Here is a 24,839-nt window from a genome sequence, read left to right as displayed (position 1 = left end):
TACCGATAGCAAATCGTGGAGTCTTTTGCGCATCCGGCTGCGGCTCCCCTGCATGCATGAGAGGAGAGTGCACCCGGCCAGTACGACGCTGACTTCATCTCCATCACGCCATTGGACTTTGAAATCCTGCAAGACAATTTGCTCACGACTACTACTACTACTCGTCTCTTTCCTTAAACATAAATATGTAATGTAACGTTCTTAGTTAAGTCTAAATGTACAGTGTATAGTAATGGGAATAACATACTCATTGTCTATCTATCTATCCGTGAACTATGACGCCCTCCAGTGGACAAACGAGAGACAGCAGTCTAACAATACTGTATCTGGGGTCCTCGGTTTACGACGGCATTCTGTTCAATTTAATTTCCCTCACGGGATGAATACTAAAAGTATCTCCATCACATAATTACATATTTGTAAGAAAAACGCTTAAAGGCCATACATTTGAATCAATCCAATGAAATATTTGATAGCGAATTGCTAGCTACCTCACTGACTATAAACTTTAGCCGTAGCAAACCAGCTTGCTTTACAACTACCGGTACTTGTTAGCTAGCTTTCTAACTAGCTATAAACTTGTTCCGAACTAACAACAAGCTAGCTAGCTAGAGGACTAACTGCGTAAAACTCAATAAAAAAAAAAAAAAAAAATCCGATTTTCGACTAATTTAGGCACAGCTGTAACACAACGTTGCATGTCCGGAGCATCGTAAACCGAGGACACCTTGTAGTCAAAATACTCGTTAACAAATCTAATTCAATCAATTATAAATCGAGAAAATGACACCGACAGACTGTATGATTATATTTGTTTGTTTATTTCTTTGAAGTTACAAACGTAAGCACATTTAACTCTTTCCTTTTTTTTTAAAAGAACAAAAAATTTAATAGCTTGTATCCTGAACAAAGGATTTTAAAAGACAGAGGAAATTAAAACAGTAGGTATAAAATATTCTGTGTCGTTTACAAAAAAAGAAATACACTGATGAGTCAGGTCTTATTGAGAGCAATTCATCACAACTACTAATGCCAGGTACACGCATACGGATAATCCGGCCAAATTTTTCGCTTCTTCTGATCAAAGTCAGCAAAATCCCAATTATCGGACGCCGCGAAAAAGATTATCCTGAGAGATTATCTTGTGGGGTGGGGTGTGTTAAAAAGTCATTTTCCTACGCCTCTGCTCCGAAAAAGGTTGGTGCTCAGTCATAATTGTTAAACCTGTTCAATATTTCCCATCACAAAAACTCATTTGTGTGCTCAACACCAGGTTTGGTCAATCTGCAGACTCAGTAATTGTGGAGATGATAGGTGGCGGTATTATCGTTGTTGCCATGTTGGTCATTTGAAGTACGCCACACACTAGCACCAAGCGCAGCTTTAGTCTCAAAAGAATTCATTGTAAACTTTGATTGAGAATGCTTGTGTGTTTCCCTTTCATTAATCAAACAAAAGCTGCACTCAAACACAGAACAGTGAATGTAATGCACTGCATTTAACTTTAGTATAAACTAACTTTTCTGAGTGCAATTCTACATGACTTGTGGTCCTGCTGCAACAAGCCTTTAGAAAAAGTAAGTGACCAAAAGAAGGTTTGTTGGAATGTTGACTGCCTGGTGGGGGAAATAAAAGAGCACTTCAGTTGGACAACGTAACATTTTACAATTTGCATATAAGATGTGATTGAAACAAGAGTCAAGTCCTACTTCTCGTCGTCTTCACAGGAACCCAAACATGTACAAGTGTGTTATATAAAACCGACGTTAGGATTCACCACCTGCAAGAAAAGAAACAAAAGCTATCCCTACGCAAGTCAAACAACTAGCACAGTTCGGTACAAGCACTAGGCAACAACGAAACAAGGACCCACCCACAATGCCTCGGCTGACCGGTTCTCATGAGAATTGAACTGGAAAGTGTACCAAAAAATAATGCCTCATTCAATGCTCTGATTTCACTTCATCACAAAGGAAACACTGCTAAATAAAAGGCCAGTCGTACCTCAACGTGGCCGACATGCTACGCTGAATATGCTAGAATTGCTACAGAAATCTAATATTTTGCCATCATTTCAAAAGGGTTGCAGCATATTTATTTATTTAACAAATAGGTATGGCTGTATTTTGTTAACACAATTTAAATTAAAACCATAAACTGGCTTATGGAAGATGGATTTTTTAAATGGAAATAGGTTAGTTAACTGGCGTAATCCTGCTAACACTAACTAGCTTGCTAACCAACTAGCAAGCTGCCTTGCCAACCATATAGCAAGCTAGATTTCTACCTGATTAGCTGTCCATGTGCTAGCTTGCTAACAACTAGATACCTAACTAACCAACGATCTTGATAATCTACCTTGCTCACTGACTGACTAACAAACTAGCGAGCTAACTACTAACTAACCAGCTAGCTTGTTGGCAAACTAATCTGTCTTGCTGACGAAGGATGAACATGCTACCTAACGGGCTCATTATCCAGTTAGCTAGTTTGCTAACCAACTAGCTTGCTAACAAAGTAGCTAGCTACCCAGCTTGAGAATTAATAGCTCACTAGTTTGCTGATAAACAAAATACAGTATCAACTTGCAACCTAACCAAACAACTAGCTCGCTAATAAGCTAGCTATCTTACTGACTGAACTTCGGCCACAAAAATAACCAGCTAGCTTGCTAACCAAGTTGCAAGCTTGCTTGATAACTACATACTAGTGAGCTTTGACTGTCAGTAACTATCAACTTGTGATCAAACAAACCAGCGAGCTTGCCAACCGTCTAGCTTGCTAGCCGACTAACGAACAAGTTAGCTAGCTAACCGCATAACAATTTGTTTAAAAAAAAACACCAAAACATTTTCAGCGCTTTAGAAAATAAAAAAAATATAAAATCCAACTAAATTCTCATGAGATCCGAGTCCAATGTCCGGCCAGAACCAGGTGTCCTCCCACCCCCCACAAACCTTACGCAACTTGAACTCTGCGTCATGCCACACCAATACACAAAAGACACTCAAGAGAATGACAATGACTTTCCTAAAACGGAGAGGAGGAACGGGATGTCGGGAGAACGGAGAGCGTCTCCTCTGATTCCCGCTGATCGTCAGGATTACATTCAAACACTCAGACTGCAACTTTTTCACTGCGTCTGCAGGTCCTCCAGTTCCAAATGGAAGATTAGGAAAAAAAGGGGAATCCGCATGGTTTCTTCCAGCCTTCTCAGTCTGGACTCTCAACGATAAAACCTGGAGCCAGGTGTGACACGGGTCCATGTAACCATAAAAATCTTGGTGTAAAAAAATAAGTCTGGTTTAAGTAAGAACTACAACTCCATGTCCTGAGCCTCGTCCTCAGAAAAGTCTGACATGGAGCTCTCAGAGGAGGATTCGCCGCCGCCCTCCTCCTGCTCCTTTAGCGCCTCCTCTGTGGCGTACTTCTGGATGTACTCTGACAAAGAAAGACAAGTTAGGAAGGGGATTCAAGCTGGAAACATGGGGCCACCTCATTTAAAATCTAAGGCCTGCCGCACACTGCGCAATGCTGTCAAACCTGACTGGACCGGACCCTCGCATAAAAATGAGAGTTGCTGACTGACCCTGCACAGTGAGCGATTAGATATATGGACACTCTGAACAGCGAGCCTATACAGGTGTTTAATGCTGTACATTCAGTATACTGTACTTTATCGCTTTTGTAAAACCGTAAAAGGGTAGTTTAAAAGTTGAGGAAGAAGCATGTTACTAAAGAGAGTGCACGTGGCCGAGAATAAAAGAGAGTGTGGATATTTTAAAAGCATCTCGCTCGCTCGCTCACTCATTTGAACTACCCAGCGCCGTATGTAGAGCACACATACATTTTGACCACGAGCTTCACTTTTTCAGCCGCAGGCACATTAGAAATTATAAATGCTTTTAAGAATTTATATAAAACACGTTTGAAGCTTGATATACTGTATTTATATGGCTTGAGGGTGGCGCGCCGGCCGTTCGGTGTCTCGCTTGCCTTAATGCCGGAAGCATAGTTTTAGCATGAGTGACAGTTTATGTGCATTTTAATTGGCTGTATGCTGAGACGTTGCACAGTGTGCACCGGCGATTCAAATTTTGAATCATGGCAAAACCAGTGGCAGGTTGAAAGGCTACTCATGAAAACAGTTGCTTTACCATGCACACCGCGACAATTCAATCGGGTTCAATTCTCCCCCCACCCCCCCAAAAAAATACAAAAATAAAATAACATCTCAAAAGTAAATATAAAAAAAAATATCTTTTAATTTGGGAATTTTATTGTGAACATTTTGGAATTAGATAAATAGGAATCAAGATGTCGTGAATGAAGTAAACAGTTTGAAGTTGGAATGGTTTGAATCAATCAAGAACATGTAAAATATCTGCATTAATTTGGGAATGTTATCACTAGAAAAGTGGAATAATGAAAAATGTGGGGATTTCGGGAATGTGAAATTTGTGTTTGAATTTGTAATGGGAAAGATGTGGAACATTTTTAATGTCTCATTCATTTGAATATTTGTGGGACAAAAATGTGGAATCCTGGAAAAAGGGTGAATTTTTGGAATGTGGAAAGTAGTTCTTAACAAGTTAGAATGGTTTGAATCGGTTGAGAAATGTGCAAATGTAAGCACGTCAAAAAAAAATGGAAAGAAATACCGCAATTTCTCGTATATAATGCGCACCCATGTATAATACGCACCCCCAAAGTTAATCTCAAAATTTTGGAAAACCCTTTTACCCACGTATAATGCATTTTTACAATCCATGGTTTTGCTTCTACCCATATGATCGAAACATTAAGTATTATCTGTATTTGATTAGTTTTTTTCAAAGAATTATTCTGAAGTTAAGCATTTTATTTGAACAGGTAATCCTTTTTTTAATTTACTTGCTCTTATTTTGAAATTCACAGCCCTACTTTTATTTAGTAAATTAGATAACACACAGTTGTGCTCACATGTTTGATTACCCGGGCAGAATTTGTAAGATGGTTACAGTGCTTTAAAGAAAACATGAAGGACCAGGCGAAACACATTTTATTTTAATGGGATTCAAATTAAACAGTCAAGCATTTCAGAAAAGCATTATCATTAAACAAAACATAACCATAAAGAAATTAATGATGGTTGTTGTTCAGTCATCAGTCATATTTAAAAATAAAACAATATTTCACACATTCTGCCAGGGTATGTAAACGTATGAACACGACTGTACATATATGCAGTCATACGTACCCCTGTCACATTGGAATGAAAGTGTAGGCTACACTTTTTTATAACCACTATGTGGCGGTGGCATTTTGGAATGAAAGTGTACAACTTTTTCATAACCACTAGATGGCGGCATACATTTATAAAATGAGAACGTTTATTCCATTTGCCCCTATACCTATGTATAATGCGGACTATTGACTTTTGACATTTTTTGGGGGGAAAACAATGTGCATTATACATTAGAAATTACAGTAATAAAAGAAATAGTTTTGGGTGCAGAATAACACTTCTGAAAGCTGAAGCATTTGTTGCATCATATTGTGTCATGTGAGACCTTTGATCTTGTGTTTGTAATCCTCCGGTCGGTGAAGGTACATGGCGGCGGCGTCCCCGTTCAGAGGATCGATGGGGTTGGGGTAGGCGAGCAGCTGGGGCAGGAAGGACTCAAAGATGTTGGTGAGGTCTGGAGATGAAATGGAGAGAACAAAAATGGAGTTAGCCAGAGAGAGACATGCACGTTTTAAACAAAAAATGATTATCATTTTTGTATCTATGTATTTTGTAATACATTTAAAGTATTTGAATGCATTAATCGTAAAACGAAAGTCTCAAGTTTGGGAACATGTCATGGTTTACGTGGTTGATCTGGTTTGACGGTGTTTCTTCAGCTGCCACTCGGCCAGTCAAACCTGAAGCTCAACTGACACTTCGCGACTTGCGTGTGGGTGAAGCTGCTTGTTACACTCACATATGGAAATAAAATGGTGTTGCATTGTTGCCTTGGCGATGCCACACAGCTTCCTGTCACAGTTTCAAAAATACCATTGCAAACATGCTGTGTTCTCTTGTTTGTCTAAATGGAAATAGCTCCAATGGCCTGTCAGTCTTATTGTGCTAATAATGCAACACATGACAACAGTTATGCAGTGCCGCTGGGGTTCTGGGGAAAAAAAACAAAAACGTTCCAGCCCTCCATTTTCTATAGCGCATCGATGCTGCTACTTCAACTTCTAAGTTGAATATGTATAGCATGGTCATTAGGTAGCATAAGAAGGGCATTTTGACTGTGTGACAACACTGGAGTGCGAGTGACGTACCGTAGAGTGCCGTCCACGTCTGGTTAATGACGTCCAAACATACTGTTCCTGACCTGCGAGGACAAGCAACACAGTCAGAATAACATTATCGGTGACAATGGTATTTATTACTCAACTTTATTTCTACTTTATTTCAACTTTATTTCTAGAGATCTTTCACAACAACTGCAGCTGTAACAAAGTGCTCTGCCTAAAACATAAAATACATTAAAATAATAATCATCCAATAATGAATAACTAAATATTCTTTTCTAATTAAAATATTAAAGGGCTCCCTTTACATTGGCGTTTGGCACAAAGGAAGTGCAGAGTTTTATTCCCTCTTGTTGCACAGTCTACATGTTGTGTGAAGCTGTTAGTAGATGAGAGAGAAGCGCAAGACTGACGTCTCCAACGCCCTGTATGAGGGCGTCGAGATCACCGATGTCTATGGCCGGCATGCTACAATTTTAATTTCACAATCACAGCCCGTAACGACGCCCACGTTTGCCACAAGCTGGGTTTGAATGTACAAACAACTGCAGTTTTCCTAACATATTGTCCAGTTTGTCCTTTGCCGAGTCATACACATACAGAAGAAAGTTTTCTCCTGTACTGTTCTGTTTAGGGTCCACTTTCCTTCTCTCTCACTTCACTTCACTTTATCTTAGTGAAGAACGTGACAGTCAAAAATGCTGAAAACAGTCCGAAACGGGTTCGCACAAGGTACAATAAATGACCAAAAAAAGGGTGAAAAAGTAAAAATTAAGGAGAAAATTAGCAAAGCTGATTTTTTTTCAACTGACAGGCGCCTCTTTCATTAACCTCACACTATATAACGCTTCAAAGAGGTTACAACGTACTGAGGAACCTCGGTTTACCACCGTCCCGACGGTTTCGAAGTTATGAAGGGGGGAGCGAATGAGAAGCCACTATATAGCAGGAGAAAACTGTACATGAAATATTTACTGTACTTCACAACTGTGTTAGCAATAGACAACACAGCCAACGAAACAGAACTGCGTTGTAAACTGAGGACCCCAGGAACTTGAGGTGAAAAGGGTGTGTGGAATACCGAACAGTCCTAGGACAATCAAAAATGACTTACGCTTCATCAATGTTGGGATGAAATATTTTGTTCATGAAACCTGTTTTCAAAAAAAAAAGAAAAGTGGGGGAAAGTGTGATTTTTTTAAACAGTGGAGAGTAAGACTTATTAATAGATCACACAGGCAAAAGAATACACACCTATTGATGGGGATTTGAAGGGGTATTTGTCTGGTAGATCCACTCTGACCTTCCACACGCCTCCTTCGTAAGGTGCTGGAATGAGACAAAGCCAGGATTTCAAAATGGAATCAACACAAGCCAAAAATGCACTTTGGCTGTACTGTAGATACCAAAAATATGAGGTTGATTTCTAGGAGGCTCTTACATCCGGCGGGTCCATGGAACTTGACCACAAACTCATTGAGTCCACTCAGGATGGTGACCTCGTGCTTGCTCTCGATGCTGACGTCTGGTTAAGGAAATACGCCATGAGAGCGGGAAACACACAGAACAGGATGCCGAACAAGAAGCTGTTTACTTTCTGCTTTTAGACGTTGAGTGTATGAATCAATAGCTGCCATTGTGATGGGAAGATCAATAATGCAGCTCACAAGTTCCTTTTCCAGAAAAAACACTTTTACAATTATTTAAATAATGCACTCAATGTAATGTCATAATTAATGATACCACGTAACACCCCGCCACACAATGGCAAGTCTGGCTTTTGTTACCATGACGACCAGGGGCAGAGAATGAGTCTTGTGACTATAGAACATGACTGAACATTTACACACAGTTAAACACAAAACTGGCTGCTATAAAAAAAGAAAAGAAAAATACAATAGAAGGCGACAGTAGATTTTGTCCTTTGATAGCCTACATAGGAGTCAATAGGAGTAGGAAGAGGCAAAAAAAAAACCATATTGGGTATGTACAGGCAGTTGCCTCTACTTGCTGTATCATATTTTAAGGCTCCACATACAATATATTGCATTGTATTATTTTTTTATTGAACCGCAAAAACATAGCTTGATTGTCAAGGAAAAAGGATTGCCACAAAGAAAGGAAATGGGCAAGAATAAAGGTAAGAATGTGAAGATTTTGAGAGGCTAATGGCAATGCAGGTTGCGGGCACCCAGCTAGATCTCGCTAACGCTTTGTAAATGGGAAAATATTTTTGTGTGTGTGAAAGTTCACATGCATTTGCGCTGTTGCATCTGTGATCTTGAGGTGCCGTTCACTTGTGATTTCAATTTTATAGGTGAACGATTAAAATCTTGACTCGCAGCAAAACTAGCGGCTGACAGTCAGCCACTCATGAAAACCAGTTGCCGAACCCTGTACGACAGTTCAGTCGGGTTCAGGCGCGTTGCTCAGTGTACATAACGCTAATCTATGCAACCCAAAAAAAACTCAATGCACCTCTGCTTACCCTTCAAGGATGTGGGTGTTACTGCACGATAGTACCTCTGCCTGATAGCGGCCCAGCTGAGCTGATCGCATCAGGGGTGGAGAAACCTGTTGTGACGGTTATTATGTGAATTAGCCAAAGTGTAGAATGTCTCACGCACATTTTCAGGACTAGGCAGATAACCAAACCTAAAACTATACAGTTTTATCCAGTCTATTAAAAAGTACAGTATACATGATTATGTCCTCTTTGCGGCACGGTGGACAGGCCGGTTAGCACATCTGGCTCACAGTTCTGAGGACCCGGGTTCAAATCGGGCCTTGCCTGTGTGGAGTTTGCATGTTCTCCCCGTGCCTGCGTGGGTTTTCTCCCGGTACTCCGGTTTCCTCCCACATCCCCAAAAACATATACGCAATAGGTTGATTGAAGACAACACGTTCCAAAAAAGCTGGGACAGAGTCATGTTTACCACTGTGTTACATCACCTTTTCTTTTAACACCATTCAATAAACGTTTGGAAACTGAGGACACTAATTGTTGACGCTTTGTAGGTGGAATTCTTTCCCATTCTTGCGCGATGTACAGCTTCAGCTATTCAACTGTCCGGGGTCTCCGTTGTCGTATTTTACGCTTCATAATGCGCTACACATTTTCAATGGGAGACAAGTCTGGACTGCAGGCAGGCCAGTCTAGTACTCGCACTCTTTTGCTACGAAGCCACATTGTTGTAACACGTGCCGAATATGGTTTGGCATTGTCTTGCTGAAATAAGCAGGGGCGTCCATGAACAAGACGTTGCTTGGATGGCAGCATATGTTTCTCCAAAACCTGTATGTACCTTTCAGCATTAATGGTGCCTTCACAGATGTGTAAGTTACCCATGCCGTTGGCACTAACACAGCCCCATACCATCACAGATGCTGGCTTTTGAACTTTGCGTCCATAACGGTCCAGATGGTTCTTTTCCTCTTTGACCCGGAGGACACGACGTCCACAATTTCCCAAAACAATTTGAAATGTGGACTCGTCGGCCCACAGAACACTTTTCCACTTTGCGTCAGTCCATCCTTGATGAGCTCGGGCGGAGAGAAGCCGGCGGCGTTTCTGGTTGTTGTTGATAAATGGCTTTTGCTTTGCATAGTAGAGTTTCAAGTTGCACTTACGGATGTAGCGTCGAACTGTATTTACTGAAATTGGTTTTCTGAAGTGTTCCTGAGCCCATGCGGTGATATCCTTTACACATCGATGTCGGTTTTTGATGCAGTGCCGCCTGAGGGATCGAAAGTCACGGGCATTCAATGTTGGTTTTCGACCTCGCCGCTTTCATGCAGTGATTTCTACAGATTCTCTTAACCTTTTGATGATATTATGGATCGTAGATGATGAAATCTCTAAAGTCCATGCAATTGTACATTGAGGAACATTGTCCTTAAACTATTTTCTCACGTACTTGTTCACAAAGAGGTGAACCTCGCCCCATCTTTGCTTGTGAATGACTGAGCAATTCAGGGAAGCTCCTTTTCTACCCAATCATGGCACCCACCTGTTCCCAATTAGCCTGTTCACCTGTGGGATGTTCGAACAGGTGTTTGATGAGCATTCCTCAACTTTCTCAGTCTTTTTTGCCACCTGTCACAGCTTTTTTGGAACGTGTTGCAGCCATAAAATTCTAAGTTAATGATTATTTGCTAAAAACAATCAAGTTTATCAGTTTGAACATTAAATATCTGGTCTTTGTAGTGTATTCAATTAAATATAGTTTGAACATGATTTGCAAATCATTGTATTCTGTTTTTATTTGTTTAGCACAACGTTCCAACTTCATTGGAATTGGGTTGTAGAAAACCATTACTACAAAATATTTGTACATTACTGATATTTTTAATGGCTCAGACTAATGAATAGTCTGATATATATTTTTAAAAGGGCTCAGTGAAGTGCATCTATGTTCTCTCGTGTTTGTCCTCATTAGGGTCACAGGTGGGCTGGAGTCATTTCCAGCTGACTTGAGCGAGAGGTGTGGTACACCATGGACTGGTTGCCAGCCAACTACAAGGCATATAGACAAACAAGCATTCACGCTCACAGTCACAATCACGCCTATGGACAATTTAGCCTTCAATGAACCGAACGAGAATGTCTTTGGAAGATGGGAACTACCCGAATAGAGACTTAGAAAGCCGTGCCCGCCCACCACTGAGTTCTGGAGGAGCAAACGAAAAAAAAGCTCCAGTCTTGCGGGGCCTGTTCCGACACGTTGTTGTTCCTCTCATCAGCTGTGAATTCGATGTGCGTGAAGCCCCACCCTCTGCCATGTTCCGGATGGTAACAGGCTGACCAATCAGAGAGCGGCGTCTCGCTGCAGGACAAAAACAAAACAATTGAGCTCCGTTGCCCGAGAAAAAAAAGAAAAAAAAAACTTAATTTCACCCCAACGCGGAAAAAAATGGAAATATACGTCCATGTAAAAATCTCTTTTAACAAATTTTCCCCCAGAAAGACTGTAAACAAATATAACCATTGTGGGACGTTACAAATTGCTGAAGGATAAAAAGTCACAATTTAAGAACCTGCGGCGACATCTTTACATAAATCTGTTAACCATTAAAAAATAAATCAGTGGAGGAAAAGAAGAAGACAGTTATATCGTCATATAACATATCGATGGGCTCACACGAACCCAAAATATTAGTTAGCATAGCCCTCATTTGTTGTCTGTCAGCTAGCAGGCGTTCACGGAACCCGTGACAAAATGCAAGTGTTTGCCCGACATAAAATAGCCTCCAAACATCCGCAAAGTCAACCCTTGGTCCCTAGAAAATGTGCGTTCGAGCAGCTGTGGTTAGAAAGAGCGACGACGACGACATGTTTGTTTTTCTTTGCTTGTTTTTCTCGCCTGATAACAACCTGGAGCTAACTCGGAGTTAGCCCCTTATGTACAGTAGGTAACAGCGATGCTAACACTGGCTAATTGCAAACAACAAAGAATGTGGACAAAAATGACAATTATTTATAAGAAATATAGCCTCGTAAATAGAATGCAAATTTTGGTCATAGCAGTGTCATTGACACACAAGTGGGGAGCTACTTTTTTCCCAACATCCCATTCTTGTGAAAGAGCACAATAACCATCCAAAACAACACCTGGCAAACACTACAGAGTATTTTACTTGTTTTCCATCCAATGAGGCGCAAGTGTTACAACATTGTAAGAAAGGATACAGTTTCACCACGTCGGTGTCCATTCGCCTCTTGCCAGGACTTGGGGACGACATTTTTGTATGTGTATTCCTTCCAGAAGTGAGCTACAAAATACTGCGGTGGTGCTCCCTTTTTCCGCCGTGGAAATAGCTACAAAACCTGCGGGACTGAATCGTCAGCCTTCCCACGGGCTCCATAAACAAAAGGCCGGTTCTGTCATCGTCCACTTTGTCTTTTTTTGTTTTTTGGTGGTGGTGGTGGGGGGGGGGGGGGGGGGGGGGGGGAGTAATATTTCGAGTGCTTCGGCGAGTTTTGTGCTCGTCCTCGTCCGAAGACGTCAAGCTCCAGTCAGGGGAGGAGTTGGGGTATAGAAATACAACACACAGACACGCGACCGCGTCGCATCGCGTCGTTTAACACGGCCTATTAAAACTATTCGTGTCATTTATGACCATAAAGCCGACGTGTAATCACAGGTTTCATTGAACGTGGTATGTGTTGTACTTTGGCGTTAACACGAAGACCTTTCTGTTGCTATTGGTTCTATGTTCCCCCAAAAGTTGCCACAGTATCAAAATGTTCGCGTTGGGGGGGGGGGGGTCATTCTGTCTTGGCGCTTGTGTTCCCTCGGCCACCGTAGTTTTACATACAACGTGATACAGAGGGAAAGGGGGGGGGGGGGATAAAATAAATCAGAACAACAACTTTTGATTTTGTTTTACAATAGTAGGAGAGCTGCAGTTTCAAACAAGAATGACAAATTAATCATTAATATAATGACATGGATTTAATTGTAAATATACAGCTCTGGGAAAAAAAATAAGACATCTGCAAAATCATCGGGTTCTCTGATTTAGCTTTTTATATGTGTATATTCAAGCTATGGATAGTAATAGCTATGAATAAAATGTAATCACATACTGTCTGTATGTATAGTGCCCTCTGTTGGATGCATTTAAGAACTACTGGTGTCAACAGAAGCATCAAATTAATATTAATAACGATATAGAGCTCTTTTGATAATGTTTGTAAACAACAGGTGCCAGGGTACTTGTGTATTGCAGAAAGTGGTTGACTATCACAGATTTGAAAGTAAAATGATGACAAAAACTTGTGTTTAGGGTTGTCACCAGGGGGAACTCGTCATCTCCAGTTGCCAGTTTTATGACTTGCTTGCCAAATTCTTGACTAAACTCAGTAACCAAGAGACTTGAATTAACTTTGACGAATTAAACCCAACCACACACACACACACACACACACACACACGCACACACACACACACACACACACACACAAAGAAATCGAATCATGTATCGAACTGTGGGTCAGAAATCATAAAATGTATTGAATCGTGGCCTTGTTGTATCATTACAGTACTAACAATATGTATAAAATGCAGTGTTGTACCTGAATGAGTTCAATGAATGAAAGTTCACGAACTCATTAATTGTCTTTGCGAACGGGAACTGAACTTAGTTCATTTCTGCCTGATGGACGCAATTGAGAACGCGCTCATTCTGGCGCCAAAGAACGGTTTTCGAACGAAAGTTCTTTTTCATTCAAGAGTGCCAGGTTTTGTTAGGGACTTCCAGGACAAAAACCACGTGAACACAGTATATATGAGCCTTCATATGTCGGCGGATAAACGTCGTATTTGACAACCGATTCAGTGCGGCCACGGTCGCCATTGATGGCGGGACACTGCGGAAATGGGAGTGAAGGTGCTCTCGGTGGTTCTTTTGTCATACAGTACATCATTGTCAAAGCTGATTACGAGGAAAATTCTTATTTGTATCAGAATGCCTTAGTTAAAACTCTGTGCGACAGCACTGCCATGATATGGAATTGATTTTGTTTTGTAATATATGAGTAGATAATGAATGCATGAATATTATTATATTCAGCCAGAGCTGCGAGGAATGCAACATCATCAATGTCCTTTCACCATCGTTCCTGTCATACTGTGTTGTTTTTGTTTGCACGTTAAGGACAAAAGTCCTGTTTTTGTTTTAATTGCTCATTTTTAAAAAGACCAATCAAGCAACACATTTGTTCCTCGTGTTTTTGAGATTGTACGGCGAAAGGTGCAGCTGGCTACGAGTGTGGACTGAATGGGTGGCAACAATTGGAAAATGAAATGCCGGTGTTTTAAGGGCAATAGCCCGTCAGCAACATGTTGATAAAGAAAAAACAAAAAACAAAAGTTCATTTTTGGAATGGTAAACTTAGTTAAAAATGTGGAATTATGAACTACGAACTGAACTGAACGTTGAAGTAGTTCGCGTGTAACATGAACTTTGCCAGCACTGATGAAAACGTTTGGTTGCATTGTCTTTCAGTAATTTATCAAAATATAATGGTGAGCTTGCTAGCTAACATCAGCTGTATACAGGCCGCTAAACATATCAGCATCGCTTGAGCTTTTGCCACCCGGGGTTTCGTGTGATGTCGAAAGCTTTATATGTTGCTGGACATTTTGATCCAGTTTCAACATAACGTCTGTTTCCCTCACACGGGCGTCCTCCTCCTCCTCCGGCATTCAGGCGCTTTGTGACGCTGAAGCTCCCTCCTCACTCGCGCTTAGGGAGTCATTAGTTGGAATGACCTGATCTCCACGGGAACACAATGAAGCAAGCATAGCGGAACTTGCCGAGAGTCTTGGGCTTCTGTGTACATTTGCCAGATGATGATCCCCACACGGGGAAATGAACACTCCAGTGGTGCCGGTTGGAATCGAGGTCATTCCAAGAATCATGTTCATTTTGGAAAAAGACGCCTGCAAGCTGGAGATGCCGACGGTTACACATAGGAGACTTTAAAGCAGGGGTGTCTAACTTGTTTATGTGGTACTTTCAATACTGATATTTAAACAATACCACCAAAAGACCAAAAAACGAAGCAATTTACCTCACATATTCTCTATTTGCTGATCCTGTTTGTAATGTTGATATAAAAATCTTTCTTTCTGTATAACGGTATATCTTATATGTCACCAGCATGTACTAACCAATAGGTCATTTGCATGTACTAGTGGTTAGCACAATAGTCTCACAGGTTTCGAGTCTGCCCGCTGTTAGCCGTTCATCTTGAATATGACTTAGCGTTATAAAGTGATGCATAATAACTCATTGGTAAATACAACGAGGGAAGAGAGAGGGGCTAAACACAGAAATACATGAATGTTTTATCACGCTCATGAGCTGGCGCACGCATTGCAATGAGTGCAGCAGTCCGATTGGCCACAAGAGCGTGTGGTTCCTCTACTTTTTGCTCCTCCACAAGTACAACAGCTTGCCTGTGGTCTTTGCTGAGCAGAAGCAGTGGATTACAGCAAACTACACGTCAGTGAGCCATGCACAGCTCCTTTGAGGATTTCAGCCATTAAAAAAAAAAAAAGCTTATAGAGCCATCAAACCATGTCAAACCCGCAAGGTCACCCAAAGTCGACCCTTCTAGGCGGGGGTTAGAAACCTGCACGTCAAGCATCCTCACACGGCAACTTGAGGACCTTTTGGATTCATCCGGCTTGATTTGCTTGGGAAAAAAAGCTACGACGTGAAGATGAGATAAGATATGGCTTGTTGAATTTTCCAAGAATAGCCTTCATTATACTATTTCAAATATGAAGGGTGGTGGGATATGGTGTCCGGCTTGGAAAGGGGAAAACAATTACGAGGGAATTATTTGTCAAAAATAAGATGGATGTGTGTAAGCGTAAGTGATATTAACTCCTGTATTATGAGCTCTTTCCTTGAGAGGGACGGCTCGCTCTATTTAGAGATAATCAAGTGACGACACAAAACAATGCTGCTGCTTTGAAGTCTTTCTTTTGCCTGGGCTGCCATTGTGTTGGCATAATTTGGCATTTGGAGGCAATTATGACACTGTTTACGTTTGCATAGCATTTTGAGAGCAGCGGTTCCACCATATTGAGATTTTTTTGAAGGACGCAGCAGAATGAGCCGTTTCTAATAAAGGATAAAAGTTGGTGCTAATTGTGAGCGTCTGGATGAGGCGCCTCGTCGTCGTTACATAATGTTGCTCCTTCAGCGAGAGGAGCCTTGGAAGTTTCATGACGTGACAAGCCGCTCAAAAGCTGTGCCTCATCCCTTTCCTATCCGTTCCCCCCGGTAACTATGGAAACTATGTGTTTTAATCTAGAACATGATTTTTGATTGCCGACACACAGCGAGGCGCATCGAGTTTTCACACATCCAAAGGAGGAGATTGGCGAAAGAAAAGAAGGTGTTAACTGTTGCGACTAAGGTCATATTTGTGAGAACTCAGAGAGAATGTTCCCCTCAAAGTTGGAAGGGAAAACTTGGTGGTAAAATGCAATTAATATATATTAATTGCATTTTACCTCCATATATATATATATATATATATATATATATATATATATATATATATATATATACACCCACGTGCGTCTAATTAAAGATAGGCTGTTTGATGATGACACTGAGTGAGCTATGGAGGGGAGTTAGTCTGTGATCTCGGATAGTCAATAGATCCAAAGCTCCCTCTTTAATTAGTAACAAAAGACGAAAACCCATCACCATGACGACACAATATAAAGACAGAGGTGAAGGAAGGCGGGTTGGTGAGCATCCGTGGAAGCAGAAAGGGCATTGCATATCACCATGCATCTCTCAGCTCCTGCTATTAACATCATCTGCTAATTTCTTTGGTCATGACGCATGATTGGCTCCTCTGTACGTAAATAAAGATTGGATGGATTGTACGCGTGCTGTTCAAGAGCGCAGGAAAATAGCCTGCTTGCGTTTTGTAAAGAAGGAATGAGATGGGAGAAGAGCAGGGCATCACCGCCATCGCTTGCCACCAGCAGCCCACCCACTGGCGTGCGGGGCTCCCCACCACTATCCGTTGCCATGTGCCGAGTGTTTACCATGCCGGCCTTGCTTTGCCACAAAACAGACTTAGCGATTCTTTTTGCGTCACACTTGCGTGAGGCCATCACATGCAAGAAGTGTATTTTGGTTCTGAACTTTTCCAAGGCATAAGAACTCTATAAGGTTTTGACTATATTTCTTGTGAAAAGACACCAAAATAGAGCTGTGTGATAGAACTATACGTTACTATACTATACTATACATACTATACATTGTATCTATTGTCTATTGTACGGAGAGAGAGCAGCATGGCTGCGGCGTTAACTCTGATGAGTACGAAACAGAAGTCTTGGGACTCTGGAACATGCTATTTTTGGTACAATAATTTTTTTTTTGTCAAGCCGTTTGGTTTTGGCAACGGATTTGGAACTGAGAAGCACACTAATTCCTCGTGGCTCATGAAAGCGACTCGCCTATGATAAGTACTGCACGTCAACAGTGTCATCATGACTAAGCACACCAGCATGGTAAGTTTGGATAGAATGCGAAACTTTCAAACGTTTTCAACTTTTTACAAATATTTATTTACCATAACCTTTTACTGTACTGGGCATTTTAGGCCACGGGAAAACCCTACAAAACAATAATGTTGTACTGTACAGTAATATGGTACATATGGTCTCAAAAAAAAAAAAGTCGGCTATATCGGCTACATCGGATGACCCTCTGCCACTATTAGTCCCTTCTATTGAGGTTTCACTGTATATAGCAGCGCAATATAAATATATGTATATATTTTGATGTGTGGTGTATTGGGTTAGCGCTGTTGCGACAACACAACAACAGTCACCTTTCTATTACATCGTCCTTGGGCCTCACTCTCCAGGCACAACCAATCAAACCACGCTTAATCCAACTGTTACATTAGTGTAACAGCTGGATTGATCATAAAGCGATTAGTCATGCCTTGATTAGATTTAGTTGGTTTGACGTTTTGTCAAGTTTTCCTGTGTCCCGTGTTCATGTCTTGTCTGCTCGTTTGGTTTTCATCTCCACCTTTTCTCATCGGCGCTCTACCTAGTGTTAACTAATCAGCTCCCCCTAGCCACACTTCTCTTGTCCAGGTGTGCCTCGTTGTCTCGTTAATTTGTTGGTATTACATTCCCTGGAATCTAAAAAGGTGAGGCCTGAACTCACTTTTGTAAGATTCTTTATAATTGTGACCAAGGGGAAAAAAATCGGAGCAATAAAATCAGTGGCGGCACGGTGGTGGCCGACTGGTTAGAGCGTCAGCCTCACAGTTCTGAGGACCTGGGTTCAATCCCCGGTCCCGTCTGTGTGGAGTTTGCATGTTCTCACCGTGCCTGCGTGGGTTTCCTCCCACATCCCAAAAACATGCATTGATTGGAGACTCTAAATTGCCCGTAGGTGTGAATGTGAGTGCAAATGGTTGTTTGTTTGTATGTGCCCTGCGATTGGCTGGCAACCAGTTCAGGGTGTACCCCGCCGCCTACCCGATGACAGCTGGGATAGGCTCCAGCACGCCCGCGACCCTAGTGAGGAGAAGCGGCTCAGAAAATGGATGGATGGATGAAATCAGTTGCTGCCCCTACTAGCGAGCTGTTAATGTATAATGGGTGAGAGGTTGTCATTTTGTATTACACACATCTGCGGGGTTTCTTTCTTTGCTAAAATAAAAAGAAATGACACTATTCTTAACTAAGGTATGTCAACAGAGCGATAATTGATGTTGGAAGAAAAACACCTACAGTATATAGTACGTAGATTTAAGCTATCTGAATGACCAAGGCATAAAAATAAGCACAACTAAGTATGACCTTGATGGAAACATCACGCAGTCAAAGGAAATACTTTTTTTATTGATCGTTATGCAGTGTTGACAGAACTTAATATGTTGACATTTGATGCTGGTGAACTATGATACATTGTGGAATTGATATTTTGTATAAAACAAGTTGACAGAAAAATATACCAGCCAGCACATCTTTTCAGCTTCAATGTCTTTTGACCATATGTGGCAAAAATCCAATTATCAGACGGATTTTAAGATTATCCTGACAAATTATTTCATGGTGTGAGATGCGTTAAAAGTGCTTTTTTTTTTTTTTTTTTGTCTCCCGATAATCGTAATGCGGATTACGTCTGAACTACAGACTCTTTGATTGTTACGTGGAGAAACGGAACGATAAGTCAGGAAGTGTATGACGTCATTTAAAAAGCAAACTGAAATATTTTCGTGAGCGAAAATAAAAATAGACAACTGAGATAATGTGGTTGCACACGTTTGCACACCTTATATTTGGGGTTGTGGCTGTGTTCCGAATTAACCAATCACATTCAAACATGCTTAATGCGAGTCAGCATACACCTGTCGCTATTGAAAGTGCCTCTGATTAACCCCGACTAAAGCTCAGATATTCGAATTGACTTTTCCTGGCATTTGTTTTACTGTCTAGCAGAAGCCTGAAGGTTTTGTGCCAACACTGACTGGTATTTGGAACATTTTTTTTTTTTTTTTTTTTAGCCGAATTTTACCGAAGTTTCAGCTGAAGAGAAACATCCTCAAAACATGATGCTGCCATCACGATGCTTCACTGTCAGTATGGTGTTCTGTGGGTAATACGCATTGTGTTTGCCCCAAACATAACATGTGGAATTATGGGAGAAAAGTTCAGCCTTTGTTTCATCGGACCTTGGCACATTTGCCCATGTGTTTGGGAGATTTCAAATCTTGCATGTTTTGCTTTGAATGTGATTGGTTAATTCTGAAAACAACCACACCTCAGTTGTTTATTTTTCAGTCCCCCTCTTGAAAAGATACCGTTTTTTTTTTGTGTGTGTGTAACTTACCCCCACCCACTTGGGCCACATACTAGAAGAGCAGTAAGACCATATTTGGCGATTTGTGTAAGATGGTTCTAAATGTATAGACGTGTAGTGGGCGTCAATGGCTGCTGAAGCAACCTGGTGGTAGGCTTAAGACAATTAATTCTGGGCATGCAGCACAGTGCTTGTTGAGGCTGGTTTGTATCCACGTGCTTGGTATGGAGCTCAGCAGTTACTATGGCTTGCAGTGCAGCAAAGTGACTGGCGACACTAATTGCCACGAGCTCTTTCGTCAGAATCTTCGTCACAGGAGGAATGCGTGACATCCAATTGCCAGTTGCAGCGTTTGCACCTGAGAGGCAACAATGAAAGGAAGGCGAGGCCACCTCCCGGCAATTAGCATGAAGGACGCACGTGGAAATGACAGACGGTGGCAGAATATCTGTCGAATCATCTGTACCTTCGTCAATTTGCTCCCCGGTAACAAATTGAGTTTTTGGAGAGCCTCTCCCGAGTGGTCCCCCCGGCTGCCTCTGTGACACTTGCTTTGTATTTTTCCCCTGCTTCCTTCTGACAAATTCTGGGAAGGTGAGCTATCTGTTGGTGACATCTTGTCGTTAGGCTTCAGCCATGACAGCCAGTCTGGCAAAGCGCTAATAAGGCGTGTGTTGCCGCCAAATGTAAACAATAACAAGACGAAGGAGGTAGAGTCAGGCTAAGGACATGCACTTGCCGGTCACTTTTTGAGGTAAGCCTCCACAGTCTAATGATATCCAATCCAAGAGTTGTGTCACAGAAATGTCTTTCACAAATACTAATTAAACAATATGCCTGTACTTGTGTGGGTTTCTGCGAGTACTTTGGCTTCCTCCCACATTCTAAACAACATGGACGTCAGGCCTGCTCACACCGAGTGAAGTACAGCTGGCGACTTTTTGCCGCACACCGGTTGACTGGTTAAAGCGGAAAAAACTGCGACCCTGTATCAGGTTGTGAGGCTCCACATACAATGTACATGACTGTATTATTTTTTATTGAACCACAAAAACATGGCGCAATTGTCAAGGAAGAAGCAGATTGCCACAAAGGCAAGAAAGGAAAAACAATAGAGGATGAATCGTGTACATTTTAAGAGGCTGTTGTCATGCCCAGTTATACTGTAGAGTCATTAGCACATTCCTAACACTATTCAATTGTTTGTAATCAATCTGTTATTTTACACCTGCTTTAACATATGTATGCAACATGTTGTGTATACCTGAAGTTTGTCCCTTCAATGTTGTGGCTCCGCCCTCCCCCAATTGTAATCTGTTGCAACATGCATTCATTCGTCACATTATGAAGAGGGATACAGTAAATGTCTTCATTTATAGCTATGATACCAAAAAATCAAAACAAAAAAAAACAAAAAACAAAAAACACTCTGTGCTGCTCTGTGTGTTATTTGATGGGTTATAATTCATAATAACAGTTGTTTGCCTGCATATCAATACACCAACATTGCGCATGACCCTCCGATGAGACTATTGCGAACAGTACATTGCGATGAAGATGCTCAATCGATATATTGTGCAACCCTACTATGTACACTATCTTTTGTTTTACACAGGTTGTCTTCAAAAGCTACCAAAGATGACAATACGTGATGTTTGTGCTTCATTTGTGTTTACCTATTCCATATAATATCATCCATCCATCCATCCATTTTCTACCGCTTATCCGAGTTCGGATCGCAGGGGCAGTAGCTTTATCAGAGACGCCCAGACTTCCCTCTCCCCAGCCACTTCGTCCAGCTCTTGCGGGGGGATCCCGAGGCGTTCCCAGGCCAGGTGAAAGACGTAGTCTCTCCAGCGTGTCCTGGGTCGCCCCCGGCGTCTCCTCCCGGTGGGACGTGCCCGGAACACCTCACCGGGGAGGCATCCGAATCACATGCCCCAGCCACGTCATCTGGCTCCTCTCAATGTGGAGGAGCAGCGGCTCTACTCTGAGCTCCTCCCAGATGACTGAGCTTCTCACCCTATCTCTAAGGGAGAGCCCTGACACCCTGCGGAGGAAACTAATTTCAGCCGCTTGTATCCGGGACCTTGTTCTTTTGGTCACGACCCACAGCTCATCCCCGACCTGTAGAGGGCATGCCACCCTTTTCCGACTGAGGACCACGGTCTCAGATTTGGAGGTGCCGATTCTCATCCCAGCCGCTTCACACTCGGCTGCGTACAGCTCCAGCGAGAGTTGGAGATCACGGCTTGATGAAGCCAACAGAACCACATCTTCTGCAAAAAGCAGAGATGCAATACTGAGGCCACCAAACCAGACCCCCTCTACGCCTCGGCTGCACCTCGAAATTCTGTCCATAAAAGCTATGAACAGAATCGGTGACAAAGGGCAGACTTGGCGGAGTCCAACCCTCACCGGAAACGAGTCCGACTTACTGCCCGCAATGCGGACCAAACTCTGACATCGGTCATCCGGGGACTGAACAGCCCGTTTCAGGCGGTTCAGTACCCCATACTCCCGAAGCACCCCCTCACAGGACTCCCCGAGGGACACTGTCGAACGCCTTCTCCAGGTCCACAAAACAAATGTAGACCGGTTGGGCGAACTCCCATGCACCCTCGAGAGCCCTGCCGAGGGTGTAGAGCTGGTCGACTGTTCCACGGCCAGGACGAAAACCACACTGCTCCTCCAGAATCTGAGATTCAACTTCCCGACGGACCCTCCTCTCCAGCACCCCTGAATAGACCTTACCAGGGAGGCTGAAGAGTGTGATCCCCCTGTAGTTGGAGCACACCCTCCGGTCCCCTTTCTTAAAAAGGGGGACCACCACCCCAGACTGCCAATCCAGAGGCACTGTCCCCGATGTCCACGCGATGTTGCAGAGGCGTGTCAACCAGGACAGCCCCACAACATCCAGAGCCTTTAGGAACTCCGGGCGAATCTGATCCACCCCCGGGGCCCTGCCATCGAGGAGCCTTTTCACCACCTCGGTGACCTCAACCCCAGAGATAGGAGAGCCCGCCTCAGAGACCCCAGACTCTGCTTCCTCACGGGAAGGCATGTCGGTGGCATTGAGGAGGTCTTCGAAGTATTCTCCCCACCGACTCACAACGTTCCGATTCGAGGTCAGCAGCGCCCCATCCCCACTATACACAGTGTTGATGGCACACCGCTTCCCCCACCTGAGACGCTGGATGGTGGACCAGAATTTCCTCGAAGCCGTCCGGAAGTCTTTTTCCATGGCCTCACCGAACTCCTCCCATGCCCGATTATTTGCTTCAGCGACCACCAAAGCTGCATTCCGCTTGGCCAGCCGGTACCCATCAGCTGCCTCCGGAGTCCCACAGGCCAAAAAAGCCAGATAAGACTCCTTCTTCAGTTTGACGGCATCCTTCACCGTTGGTGTCCACCAACGGGTTCGGGGATTGCCGCCATGACAGGCACCGACCACTCGGACTCAATGTCCCCCGCAACCCCCGGAACGTGAGCAAAGTTCTGTCGGAGGTGGGAGTTGAAACTCCTTCTGACAGGGGATTCTGCCAGATGTTCCCAGCATATCATATCATATTTGTATACATAAATGATATTCATGTATTTAACTGCTGTCTGAAGACACCAGCAATAAAGAAAACACAATTTTAGCAAGTCCGGGTTCAAACAAAAAATACAGCGGATTCTATTGTGTGAATGGCAACAGGTTAATTGTAAATTCTGACATCTAGTGGCAGAGCATTTAATTGTTCCGTAAATAGTTGTACAGAGACGATCACGAGCCACTAGACAGACTGGGAACCAAACCTCTATTATCGGGTTTGTGGGACACACACAGATATGTAGAAAATGTTTGTTTGGGTTTTCCTCGAGTAATTCAGCAAAACATAATCCGATCCTAGTGAGTATAAGCGGTACAGAAAATGGATGGATAGATAATGGCAGGCTATCGTGCTTTCCTAACGTAGGAATCCAGCAACAGAAAAGTCAAATAGCCAGGCACTCAATGACCATGTTAACTATGTCTGAGATTTCATCACATCTATTTTTGAATCAACTTGCTGTTGAAATGTAACTTAAGACTCAGCGTTTCAACTCCTCGGGAAGCAATTGACCTCACGTAATGTCTTTTTTTGTTGTTGTCAGTGACACTTCACACATTTAAGGCTAAAATCATCATTCAAGCGATGGACCGTTTTCTCTATCGCTTTGGCTTGGTGGAATGAAATGGAAGGGCTTCCCTTTCTGGTCGCGGAATCGGAGAGTTTGCCACCCGGACGTACAGTGCGTGATGACATCGTGGTGAAAAGTCAAAGCAGAGTTTCGCTTGTGCTTCCTGGTGGTCTTGGCCGCATGCGCGTTGGTGGTCATCTCCGCTCGGAGACGCGAGCAGAGCGCCGCCTCTCTCTAATGATGCTGCTCGGGGCTGACTCACCTCCCACCTGACAGACAGTGCTTTATTAGTTTCTTCAGGATAAACGTCTGCCGTTCCAGCTCTTCCAAAGCCACATCTCGAGGGTCACTGACGGCAGCATCTTTTATTTGGTTTATTTATAAACCAGCGTCCCTGTGCCTTTCTCCTCACACCTGGCCGTGCGTTGCCGATCGCATTGATCGAGCCAAACCTGCCCTCGCAAAGAACACTCAACGAGCGGCGTGCTTTCAACACCTCGGATCCAATTTCTTCCACACCTTCTCTTTCCTTAAAATGTCTGCTCGCTGCGCAGTGATGTTGAGATCTTGTTGTGGTGCACTCGTGTTTTTGATATGGGAAGAAAGTCAGGCCAATAATGCTGTAGTATTCTCTTATGTGCCATTTTTTAAATTGTAGAATTCCATTTGTATTTATTATAGTTAACCCTCGCTAGACCCGTTGCGAATAGCAAATGTTTGCCGCTACCCCCATTGCCTGTACATGGTACCCATACTTAAAAGTTAAATTAGTTCCGAGTGACCGAGCTTGTGCCATTCAATAAACGGCTGAAAGCTGATCAATGACTGTGACTCATTTTTTTAAAATGTTATTTACGACACTCAAGCGGTCGTAAATAGTCCTCGGAGCTCATTCGGTCATCACATTTTGGTGACACAAAGCGAAAAATCAATCAAGCAACGACGCCAAACTGGAAAAAGTTGTAAGTTGGGGGACTTGTAAGTCAAGGTAGCACTGTTGTTAGTGGCGGTTTCTG

At 42.7% G+C, this 24,839-nt stretch overlaps 1 protein-coding gene across 5 annotated transcripts; it reads right to left on the bottom strand.

Annotated features, from left to right (window-relative positions):
• Positions 1-800: 800 nt before the first annotated feature.
• Positions 801-12,237, bottom strand: LOC133402872 (ubiquitin-conjugating enzyme E2 H-like). 5 transcript variants are annotated; one of them, XR_009768572.1, is made up of 8 exons: positions 10,950-11,964; positions 7,730-7,813; positions 7,543-7,617; positions 7,403-7,442; positions 6,316-6,368; positions 5,553-5,681; positions 1,710-3,441; positions 801-1,616 (listed from the first exon to the last, which is right to left on the bottom strand). XR_009768572.1 is itself a non-coding variant. In XM_061677114.1 (7 exons), the coding sequence occupies exons 1-7, from the start codon at positions 12,028-12,030 to the stop codon at positions 3,317-3,319; spliced, it is 552 nt and encodes a 183-aa protein (XP_061533098.1). In that variant the 5' UTR covers positions 12,031-12,237; the 3' UTR covers positions 801-3,316. The 5 variants fall into 5 exon arrangements, 4 of the variants coding, with proteins under 4 accessions (XP_061533098.1, XP_061533097.1, XP_061533099.1 ...); XM_061677114.1 differs by lacking the exon at positions 10,950-11,964 and adding an exon at positions 11,978-12,237 and having other exon boundaries at positions 801-3,441; positions 7,730-7,806; XM_061677113.1 differs by having other exon boundaries at positions 801-3,441.
• Between the last annotated feature and the right edge of the window lie 12,602 nt (positions 12,238-24,839).

This window comes from Phycodurus eques, chromosome 5 (assembly GCF_024500275.1).
Source record: "Phycodurus eques isolate BA_2022a chromosome 5, UOR_Pequ_1.1, whole genome shotgun sequence".
NCBI lineage: Eukaryota > Metazoa > Chordata > Actinopteri > Syngnathiformes > Syngnathidae > Phycodurus > Phycodurus eques.
Note: the sequence above shows the minus strand (reverse complement) of the source record. Positions and strands in the feature narration are given on the sequence as shown.